Genomic DNA, 12,243 nt, shown 5'->3' with positions numbered 1-12,243 from the left:
TATACACACACACATATAAATATATACATAATGTCTAAGATGCTCTCTTTGATGTGTTTATCGAGTCAAACATTGATAAAAGATTCAAGAAGTCATAATTCATGAGAACATTTTACAACATAGAAGTAAAAATACATTATTTCATACAAGAATGTATACTAGAATGAATGAAAATGCCCCTCTCCATTATATTAGCATCAATATTAGTCATCAGGTTTAAAATAGTGTTGAAAATGATAAGCTACCTAGAAATTACATTATCTTATCTTTATCCTATGTTAACTCTTTATAAAGATTTTCTGGATTTCTGTGTTTTCTTACTTCCTTTGAGCAATCTAAGATATGGTCAAGTATATTTCTTTCAAGATTAAGAGTGAAGAGAAATAATTGGCAATCAAACTAGTCAATTTTTTATTTAAAAATACAAATTGGATTGGCCCTGTGTGTGTGTGTGTGTGTGTGTGTCAGGCAATGCAATTACATTATAACTGATGGCTCTGTTGAGTTATAACTGATGACTGTGTTGAGTTCGGTTTGCTTTCTCCATTTTTCCCTAGTCGTGGGAAACTCTCACAGTAAAGCACGTGGAGGTCTGCATTGCCTACTGCATGGAACCAGGACATCTTTTCTTTTGTGCAAAACAAAATGTTTTGAACTAAATGTGTATTTATGCAATTCTCCAAACCCACTTTAAATAAACTATCGATGGGCTATATGAATCAATGCTTATTTTCTGAATTACTTTTCACATCTTTATGTAAAAAGAAAGAAATTGGAGTAGTTTGATGCAGAATTCCTCTACAATTGGAGACTAAGTTAGCAGCCGAGTCACTGTTCCAGGTCAGCTCTTGAGATTTTAAAATAAAAGAAAAACAATAAATAACATAAAAAGCAAGAAACAAATAAAGGTTTACTTGTAAACATGCTCATTTATAAATGCTGGTGGTAGCGTTCACATCCCCTGTCGAGACCTGACCTCTGAGGGACCAGGCGAGCCCCCATCATGGTGAGAGACCAGCAATGATGCCGGAGAGATAGTCTGGATTCCGGCTCCAAATCTGGGGGGTCCAAGCCCCTCTTCTTCATGGACCACCTCCTGCCACCTCAGCCCCAGTCCTTCTGCAGCTGATTCCACAAGCTCCTAGGTGGGAATCACCTTGTCCTTTTGTACTGACCTCTTACATAAACTCCAGAAAAGTTCAGTGGAGTATTAGAGAGTTCAAAGAATTCTCCACAGTGCACGGAAAAGGAGAGCCGTGAAGTGGAAAACTCTTGTTCATGGTCCCAGGGTGTGAAACGCGCCCACCTATGAACCTTTTCTCCTGTGGAACCAGGATGAAAATGATATGCTGTCGGAACCAACCTCTGCAGCAAGACCTAGAAGCTGTGTCCCTCCCCCCTTGCTCCTTGCCCTGACTCAGGCAGCCAAAGCTTTGCCCACGGCCCTAATGAGCTCACTCTTCATTTAACTTCTTCCCTCAGCAACTCCTTCCATCTTCCCCTGCCTGCGTTCCAGGCACGGTGCCCTCCATTTCCTCCCCCGTCCATGTCCATTCTTCCCTACTCTGTCTCCCCTGTTTCTTCACACTCCACTCTCCAAACATTTCTGTTTCCTTTTTCAATAAATTCTGTAAGGATTAAAAACAGGGAATAAGGTATTCAGCAGCGAATTAATTTATTATTTATGGGATTCTTGCCAATGATTTGGATATTTTGGTTTGATGGATTTTATTCTTCTAAATGATTGGCAGAATAAAGGGTTTTCTTTAGGCCTCATGTCCTTTTGATCAATATTAACATATCTTATGTTTGTTTTAAATTTAGCTTCTTTCTCCGATAGTATTAGCACTTGATCCAAACTGTGATGCTAGATATGTGTGATAAACCGTCTATAAATTTCCCTATTAGAATTCTGATATATCAGGAATATTTGATGTTTTATTTGTATGTTTGTACACTTTCTTCTCATCAGTTCAAACTTTACTTTGTGGTGAGGTCTGGTGTGCGAGCTGCTACAATGCGACATACCAGAACTGGAACAGCTTGCAACAAAGGGATTTAATAAGTCACACGTTTACAGTTCTAAACCTATGAAAATGTCCAAACTAAGGCAACCAGGGACGGTAACTTAATCCAAGGAGGGTGATGGGTCAGGAACACCTCTATGAGCTGAGAAGTCATGTGGCTGGCATCTGCTGTCCCTTGCTCCTGGGCTCTGTTGCTTTCAGCCCCTGTTCCTGTGGGGACTCCTCACTTTGCTTCTCCAGGGCTGGCTTTAAATCTCTTGACTTCCCTTGGCTCTCTCCAGATTCTGGCTTGCTTAACATCTCACATGTTATCTCAAGATATCTGCAATATCTGCTGATCCAAGCATCTCCTGACATCTGTGTCTTTTTCTCCAAGTGTCAGCATCTGTATCAGCTCTGCTCTGAAGTTCCTGTTGCTCTGAGATTTCTGTTGTTTCAGTCATTTCAGACTCTTTCCAAAATGCTTCCTCTTTCAAAAGATTCCAGTAAGCTAATCAAGACCCACCTGGAATGGATGGAATCATACCTCCATCTAATCAAAAGGTCACAACCACAATTGGGCGTGTCACACTGTGGAGATGACCTAATCAAAACTTTCCAACCTACAGTAGCGAATAAGGATTAGAAGAGACAGCTGCCTCCACAAGATTGGATCACAATTAAAACATGGTTTTTCTGGGGTGCATCATACTTTCAGTCCCCCACATGGTAATTCAGAATGTCTTGCTGTTTGTAACTTATAAATGTGCTCCCTATAATAACAAGATAAACATGGTAGGAATCGGCCCCATGAAAATTATTTCTCTTATTTGCATTATTTTTCCTTTGGATTTATAATTATCTAGCATCCTACCATATTGTAATTGTCTCATCGTCTAACTTCCATAATAGAATATTAGCTCCAGGTCATTTTTTCACTGCTGAATTTCCAGTTTCTAGAATAGTGCCTGACTTATAATAGGTGCTCAATAGTTATATTTTTCGAATATATATATATATATATATATATATATATATATATATATATATATATATTCATTTGCTAAATGTCTATATTGAATTTTATTTTTGTCTTTTGCCAATCAATCCACAACTTAAACTTTGATTCCTATAATTTGGTCACCAGATGAGATTTTCCTACCACTCTTCAAAAATGCTGTTGCTACAGAAATTTAGCTAATAAGATATGTTTGCTATGACACTATAAAATTGGTTTTAAAATACCACCTTCAACAAAGAATAAAAAGATCTACATTTGTAATGTTATGATAAACAAAACAAATGTAAACAAAGAAATAAGCAAATATTTTCAACATACCTGGAAAATCAATGTGCCAAGATCTCTGATTTTGAAATATAAAATTTTCAAAAAACTTTCCTAGTTACATTGTTATGTACTCATCTAAAAAACCAGGAAATAGATTAAGAACCCTTTATCCCACTATCTATACCTCAGAAAACCACTAAGAAATACTTTAGTTTGGTTATAAGAATCTTTATTTTGTAAACTATACATAAACAGTAAAAAAGAAATGGCATTATATTTTAAGTATTACATCAGGGTCACATCAAAGTGTTTATTTAGTTTTTATAAATCAAATGAAAATAATCCACCAATTTTACTTTCAATGAATGTGCATCAGGAAACCAGTTGACCCACTGCTGAAATGAAAGGAATCAACGTGTAACATTCAAGAGATTTCTTCACTTTTATTATGAGCACAAAACCATAGGTATGATATACTTAAAAGTGATGGGGTGCCGAAATGTCTACATAACTAACATGCTAACTTAAATACAGCAATTAAAGTGATTTTTGCTACAGTTAATTCTTAAATGCTACTCTGCACAATAGGCATAAACAAGTCCACATGGCAATACATAACGATAGAAAAAATAGGAAGAAACATGTTCCATTTTCTTCATTCCAGCAGCAATACCTATACTGGCATTAATTTGGTAAGTGGTGTGCTTATATATTGCCTAATATCCTATATTGGTATGCATGCTAAAATCTTTCTATATCTATTTTGCAAGGCACCATACATTACGTTCTCTAAGTTTCAGCACTAGTAACAAAAATGACATAATTCTAAGATCAAATGCAAAGTTTTATCTAAAATAAGAAATAAAATGAGAATCAAAATTTTAAAATTTAGGCTTGGAGCAAATGACACACTTTTTGTGAAAGTACGGTTTAAATGAACCTTTCTTTTTGTCTTCCTACCTTCTATTCGACATCTTAGGTTGCGATTAGAAGGATAAAGAAACTTAGATAAAGAACTCTTGCTTAACAAGGTAACAAAACATCTCAATAAGACTGCCATCCACACTAAAATAAAAATTAGAAAGGGCAACTAAGGTTTTAGCTTTCAGAATCCATGGCTTTCTACATTTGCCTTTTGTAAAATATCCTATAATATCCAGAGTCATTTCGCAATCGAACGCGCCACTGTCACTGGAGCACACAGCAGGACCGTGTGGCGGTCACTCGGGTTTCTCGCGGGCTGGCGTAGGGTCTGCTCTCCCGGTGCGCATGGGAGCGGGGCCTGCACAGCCCCGGGGTCCCCGGGGTCTGCGGCGCCCGCGTGGCCCGAGCACATAAGCGCCCCCGGCTGCGTCTCGGACACGGAGCACGGCCCGGGCCCTGGCCATCGCTGGGAAGGACATTCAAAACGTGTATTCTTGCGGAGATTTGTGCAGTGCCCCTCATGCATTTCTTTCCTTTCGGCTTGGCTCCATACGTTCTTGTTATCCCCCAGGACATTTACGAAAACTCGGAGCAGGCGGCCATCAGCGCAGAGTGGACAGCGCATACGGCCGCGGTGTCCGCAAGGCCTGGACCTGGCGTGTGGGGCGGGGGCACAGCGGCTGGGGTGGAGGAGGAAGGGGAAGGGCCGGAGGGGGGGAGGGGAAGGGGGAGGAGGGGGAGGGGGAGGGGAGGAGGAGGGGAGGAGAGGGAGGGTCCCGCGCTCGCCCACCCCACAGCCCGACGTCCCGGCTCACCGGCCGGGCTGTGTCAGAGGAGCGTGTCGCCGTCGCCGTCGTCGTCCCCTCCTTCCTCGTCGTCGCCCGTGGCCTCCTCTGGCCCGGCTGGCACCCCGCGGTCCTCGCCCTCTCCGTCCTCCTCGCCCTCCTCGTCGCGCCCCGCGCGGCCGTCTCCGCTGGCCGCGTCCCCCGAGGCCTCAGCATCTGCAGCTGTGAACGAATGAGCGCGACGTTACTGGGTGGAAGTGGAGGTGCCCACGGAGACAGAGAACCCTCGGGAGGAAGTCAGGGAGCGGGGACAGCCTTGGCGAGCGTGCCGGCTGGCCGCGGGGGCTCGGAGAGTCCTGGTCCCACGTGTCACAGGACAGGGCCGGTGCTGAGCTAAGAGCAGAGACGTCCCTGCGCCGCACAGGGGACCCGGGCTCAGTCCAGACGACTAGCCCCGGCCCCGCGCGCCCACGCCAGGCCGCAACCTGTGCACACTCAAGTGGAGGGAGACCGGGCAGGGAGGCGGCTCTGCAGGACACTGGACAGGGAGGCGGCTCTGCAGGACACTGGACAGGGAGGCGGCTCTGCGGACCGTCCCCGAGGGCCAGAACAAACTCGCGCCCCTAAAGCCAGGAAAGCTTCCTCAGGCCAGAGCGCGAGGCGACCTTCGCAGGCCAGAGAAACTCGAAGGCGCAGGAAGGGGATGTGAGGGAGGGAGGTGGGGACCCGAGGGAGGAAGCGCCAGAAACGGGGTCCCTGCAGCTCAGGGAGGGGGGCGCAAGGCCACAGCCTGCTCTGTCAGCCCAGCTGCGCTGCGGCTCGCCGTCTGCGCACAGGACCGCGACACAAACCCGGGCGCTTTAAGCCATGAGCGGGTGGCGGTTTTGCGCAGTTGCAACAGAAGATGAGGACTGTTGAAAAGTATTTTTCAATATTTAAGAAGTAGCCATTAGTATCCATGCAGGCAAAAACATACATGCATCTTAGCCTGGGGTGACTTTTAAACCCCGCTTATGTTAGTGTGACTGTATTTTTTACCCTTTTAACATTTTTGTCTTGTAATTCTTTGATAGCTAATTAAAACACATTGCATTCATGCAATTCAATGTTTACAGAAGTTATTACTGTCATAACATAGCATGCTGAAATTCATATCTTCTGTAATAACAATATTATCTATATTCACTAATTTAATGTATTTTTTAAATAATTACAACATGCTAAGAAAACTCATAGGAAATCCATATTTTATAAACAGTTTCCCTATGTACTTATAGAATTCACTTCTATGAATTTTCATTTAAAACTTTAAAATTATACTTTACCCATGACTGTTATCACTGATAAGTGAAGCAAGTAATAATGCAAGAACTTCAAACTACATATTATTATAAAGATGTGTTTCCTGCATGTTTAGAAGTTTGCTTTTTGGTAGCGATTGGATATGACCTCTTCCTACTTAAGTTCAGTGACACTGGCTAGCTGGGTAAGAGCTTCGAAACCAAGCCATTAAAATGCCATGAAATAAATAAATACAGAACAGTTACTTAGCATTAAGTGAGATTATTTACATTTTTACCATTTTTCCTTTTCTATATAATCTTACTCTACAAAATGCATGAAGGAGACATCTAAACATTTTTTAGAAATTCAAGACTAGTTATATTTTCATATTTAGTCATTTTTATTAGTTGAGACATAATCCATTAATTCCTGGTATGTGTGTGTGTGTATGTACAGCTAGATGCCTTTGTCATGAAAACGTGGGAAAAGAGGATATCACTTATTTATTAACATCCTTTCTGTGTTTGAAATAGGAAAAAGAATCTGGCTTTTAATTATTTTCCCTCACATCACCTACACTGGGAAACCCCACTCACTGTCCGCCCAGGCTTTGCATGTGCTCGCGGCTCGTCTCTCTGCCTCTGCACCCCAAGCGCATGGCACGGTCTGTGCAGAGCGGGCCTTCGGCCAGCACTGGAACCACCGGAGGAGACCCGGACGTGCTTGGGGACTCGCTGAATGAGTAACCCTTCTCCTTACCACAATCGGCAGCACCGTTCTTCCTGGATCCGGCGACCTCGTTCCCATATCTGTCCACACACCAGCACTGGCCGTCCGGGCCGTGGCACTGCACTGGTTTGTAGTAGCCGTCGTCGTCGCACAGAGGGGTGTACTGCCCTGCGGAAAGAGCAGCATCAATTCATCCCAGACCCAGGGGTTCTGACGCCCTGCATTTCGGACCGTGTGCTCGTGACGATGGACCGCAGAAGGGCAGCCTCTGCTGTCAGGGAGCGCGCCTTGTCAGTACCTTTCTGACCTGTTCCCACTCTGAGAAAGGAGCCAGTTTTGGAGGGACACCAGAGAATCTGAACGGTGTTACTGCTGTACCCATGCCAGGTCGTCCAGGCCAGTCAGCACGGCGTACCAGACCCTACCGGTCCGGCTACCACGCGCTTCCTAGCCTCCTTCCCCCAAATTTCCACTCCCATATTCCCAGCTCGTTGCACATCTAACTCTCTGTTTGCCCTAAATTAAATGTTCCTGGTCTTTACACATCTTCTGTCTCAACTGGAATCCTTCTTCCTTCCCTTTTCCATCTCAAAACTGTCTTAAATGGGCTCTCCCGTGTGCAGGCTGCTCCTTCCGTGGAGGTTCCCTGATGCGTGTCTCCCATCATATACATATTATATATACATAAAATTACATAATAACATATAGTTAACGTGGGTGTGCCGGATGCGTCCTGGTGTGCTGTCTCCGCCAGGCTGTAATATCCTCTGTGTTTAGGGACAGGTAAGTGTGTCTCTTGACTTTTACCTCCTAAACCCCAAGAGCTATTCACAACGATAGATATCCGTGTGTGTATTTATAAAATCTAACACACTACCTGGCGCGTTGCTAATTGCAAATGTCGAGTAACTTAGAAGTGAGCTCACAGTTGTCAAGAAACACAGCACCACTAGCACATAAGCTAGAAGACTTAGAAATGTTGTCCTTCCTGAACATTTTGTCTTGTGACCACACACATTATAACTATTCATTGAAAGAAAAAGTGAATGAGAAAATGAATAAAATAGGAGGCTCTTTCATTCATCTTGTAACCACATGGGGTCATTATTTTACCCTTCCAAAAAGTTTGAAAATTGGCTATATAAATAACCGACTTAGTTTACTTTTGTAGTTGATTTGAATGGTATGCAATTTATTTGAATTTCAGTGAGGCAGACACAATTCACCAATATGAAAAACTAAAGAATATCTTTTGTGGATTTAAGGCCACCTCAAAGAAGGAATAATTTCAACTTTCTCATCTCTATGTCTCAAAAACACTGCCACGTTTTGATATATTTTTAGTTGAAGATGTCATCGTGCATGTGCGACCACGTAATTTATCCTTTACACTAGTGCATGTTGAAAGAGGAAAGAGCACTATTCATCACGCTAGGACACAGGCGTTAACCAGCATGAGCCAGAAGGTGGAACACAGTGCAACAGCTGCTCTATTTACAGAAACCACTGCCATCCTGACCAAATGAGAGGAAGCAGGATTTATTACATCAATTAGGGAGAATAAAGGTGACTCTTCCCAAATGAGCACTATTTTTTTTTCTGGGAAACTTCAAATAATCAAAGTCTAAATTTAAATAGATTTTGTCACTAATAGAACTTGATCAAAACTGAAATATTTTTCATCTGAATTTGAATGGCTCTTCTCTTTGCTAAACTTCAGGGCTAAACTTCAATGTGTATAAACAGAGGAAACTTCCTGAGGATGCATTATTTACACTTGTCAGCTGTAATACTTCAGAGTTAAGCCCAAGCATGATACGTTGTAGCTTTAATCATTGGTAATTTTGTACATCTAAGGATGGTTTATATTAAACCATTAGGCTCTTAATTGTGCATACTGAGGACTGAACTGAGGAATTTCAAGCTGTATGAATAATATTTTCATTGAAACATGCAACATTGTAAACACGAATTTAGCACATACAATATAATACAGTTAATAGGATCCAGAAATTTGTAAAATTATGTTCTTTGAAGTACATAGGTATGTCAATATACAGGAAAAACATTGCATATATGGTGTCTTGGAATGGATCCTGAACTGGACAACAGACATCAGTGGGAAAACCCATGAAATGCAAATAAAGCCCATAATTTAGTTAATTTAGTAAGGTAAATTTCTTAATTTTGATCAAGGTATCATGGCTGTTTGGTGTGCAGTAAGACACTAACTTCAGGGGAAGGCGGGTTAAATATATATGGAAAGAAAGTACAATCTTTGCAATGTTTCTGTGAATTTAAAAGAAAAAGTTTAAAATGTACGAATTTATAAGAATGCAAAAATAATCAAATTTAATGTTTTAATACATATTGGAAGACATATTCAAATACTTCAAGTTTTTGATGAAACTTGGAATTATCTATTTCCTATACATCTACCATCTGTCCATCTAGTTTTCTCTCTATCCATGTATCTTTGTATCCATATATTTACATGTTACAAGTAAGTCAGCTAAAAATCCTGCTGAAAACAATAAAATGTCTTCAGATTTCGCTGAGGATCTCAGGGCATGCTTTCACTCCATCTCTACAAGTACTTGCTCTCAATATCAATTTTTTTTTTTCCCATCAATTCCTCAATTGTTAACAACAGAATTTGAATTGAGGTTTTTGCCGATGCTTTAACTTTATATTGCTTAAATCCCTTTTTTACTCTATCACTTTCGAAATTAAAATTATATTAGGGTAACAAAACTGACATAATATCTTTCAATGGGTAATGTAATAAAAGTAAGTTTAATGGCTTTCAAAAACTTCATAAATTTTGTTGCTGAAATTCAGTGCAGTCTATATGTGCTGGATTAATATTGATTTTATGCTGCTGTTTCCCTGGGGTTATTTATGTAAGTAATAAAGGCTTCAGAAGAGTGATATACGGCTCACCTGGGAGCTTTGCTGCCCCTCGCCTCTCGTGAATACTGCTGAGCTCCGTCTGGCAGGGTGGGTCTGGAACGACATTAAAAATGTAACTTTTAAGGATTATAGTTAAACAAAGAAAGTATAATTTCCATGTTAACAAATGTCAGTCAGCAAATTAACATGGCTTTATGAAGCAAATATTAACTGGTCTACTAAAGGAGATATATGCATATGGATACTATATATATATATATATATATAGCTGATTTACTAATTACTATTAATAGTAGATCATTTTGGTTTTCCCCAGAATGACTTACTTTATGGGAAAAAAAAGGATCTTATAAAGTGCACATACTGTGAAATATTTCTTACCCTTTACTTTTTATTTTATTGTTAACTTTTAACAGGTCTATCAAATCAGTAACGCAGATCCAAATGAGTGTTGCCAAAACAACTGATTATGTTTTCTCTTAATTTTAAGTAACTTCTAGGGCGTGGAGAAGTAGATTTAAATTACAAAATCTAGGAAACGATTAATGTTTCTTTTAAGTTATATCAGTGACACTATCATAAATTTTAATATCGTATAATGTCTGCAAAACTTGATACATTCAATACATGCTTGAAGTAAATAAACAAATGGGAACATGATCTAACATATAATAACTTCTGATAGGCCATTATTTTTTAAATATACTTAAAACACTTAAACCAATTTGGAAATAAGTATTTCCTTACTGTTGAAAATTTAACCAAATTTGAAACATAACATTCGGAAAAAACTATTAAATTCCAAATTGAAATATATATATTTTAGGTTATATTATTACTAATACTTTTCTTATTTGGAAACAATTTTTCACGTATTTAATATTCATGTTTGAAAAAATTTCTATTAATGCTTGCTAAATGAAAACTGCATCATAAGCCATTAAAACAGGAAAAAAAAAAAACCTGGTACCTATTTCCATCACTGCATCTTTTTATGGGAAAGTCAAGGTATACTTCATTCAAATTATTTTTAAATCTCTTAATTTACCCACCTCACAAATGTCACTTGTTAAATTTCCACCTAAGTAGCAAAGTAAAACGATGGAATGAGACAAGATGTTTAATATATATGTATATTTTATAGTTAACTATTTGAGGTCAAAAATGTTTCATCATGTAATATCAAAAAGGATGAAGAATTCGTTTGTCTGAATAGTTTGAACCTTATTGTTCCACTTCGGTTTGACACAGGTGGAAATATTCCCTTTGTTTTTCCTAATAAACTTAGGAATGTATGGTACAGAGTATTAAAGGGATAGGAATCAACTTGGATAGATGGATGTATAAAAAATTGCCATTTAAAAATTTACTGTCCTTCAGATAGTACATCCTTGGTTCAAGAGGAAAAGATTCTCATTGTATTTTCAATGTTATATTGGAAACAGTTCCCTTAGTTGCTATGGACTAGTTATCACAGAAGTATTTTTTCCTACGTTTTTCATTGCTGGATTGCCTGAAAATCCAAGTACATTTCAATCGGACTCTCGGTTAGTAATCTCACTGAAGGAGCCTGGCTTTGACATGTGAGGGCAGTGCTGAAAGCACCAGGTGGGGGAATATCTGAAGGTTTCAAGAGAAACCGTGACAGATGAGACTGTCCTAGCCATAATATTTGATTTTAATATATTTTCTCCCTATTATTTTTGAGCGAGCTCTGTAAATCTGGTCTTTAACTGGTCATGCCTGGAGCACTTATCTGAGAGCACGTCCATTATTCGAACCCTATGGCGAAGACCTGACTTAGATGAGAGGGAAGTTAGGAACCCAACTGTTTGCACGGAGGTTTGGATAGGATCAGAATGTGGAATTCAGGTTAGGGAGCAGGTTCAGAGACATGTTACAAGGTCTGCAGTTTCCCTAAACCATTTTCTAAGTATTAGTGTTTTGAGTTGGGGATAATCCTGGACTTTATATGCTTAAAATCTGGATGAGAATTTTGCCTTATTAAAATCTAAGATTTAATGTAATCAGGGAAATCTACAATTAAATGTCTCAAACTAAATATGAGAAAAATGAAAGTAAATTTGCTAGTTAAATCACGACCTTTTTGAAAATAATATTGTTTATATGTTTTGCATTCTGGCATTCAAAACTCAAATATAAAACTATTATCTATATCAAGAATTGAAAATTCTCAATACAACAATAACAATGCATTTTATTTTCTTACAAAATTCTGAACTGAATAAAGTACCATTGGGAAAAGTAAATAAAATACATACTCTTTACAATAGTTACTAAAATACAAAAGCAT

The 12,243-nt window shown here is 39.6% G+C and overlaps 1 protein-coding gene and 1 long non-coding RNA gene across 2 annotated transcripts in view; one reads left to right on the top strand and one right to left on the bottom strand.

Annotated features, from left to right (window-relative positions):
- LOC143669923 (uncharacterized) overlaps nt 1-683 on the top strand; it is a 57,536-nt gene extending 56,853 nt beyond the window's left edge. Inside the window, exon 3 of the long non-coding RNA XR_013169125.1 lies at nt 558-683. This is a non-coding gene — a long non-coding RNA (uncharacterized LOC143669923). The remainder of the gene's footprint in view (nt 1-557) is intronic.
- A 4,363-nt stretch (nt 684-5,046) lies between these two features.
- Nucleotides 5,047-12,243, bottom strand: part of SPOCK3 (SPARC (osteonectin), cwcv and kazal like domains proteoglycan 3) — a 398,330-nt gene continuing 391,133 nt past the window's right edge. The window contains exons 9-11 of the mRNA XM_077144397.1: nt 9,960-10,022; nt 7,047-7,184; nt 5,047-5,225 (exon numbers count right to left, since the gene is read on the bottom strand). Of these exons, the coding sequence (XP_077000512.1) occupies nt 5,047-5,225; nt 7,047-7,184; nt 9,960-10,022 (380 nt within the window). The remainder of the gene's footprint in view (nt 5,226-7,046; nt 7,185-9,959; nt 10,023-12,243) is intronic.

This window comes from Tamandua tetradactyla, chromosome 26 (assembly GCF_023851605.1).
Source record: "Tamandua tetradactyla isolate mTamTet1 chromosome 26, mTamTet1.pri, whole genome shotgun sequence".
NCBI classification, from domain to species: Eukaryota; Metazoa; Chordata; class Mammalia; order Pilosa; family Myrmecophagidae; genus Tamandua; species Tamandua tetradactyla.
The sequence above is the reverse complement of the archived record's forward strand: the minus strand, read 5'-3'. Positions and strand labels throughout refer to the sequence as shown.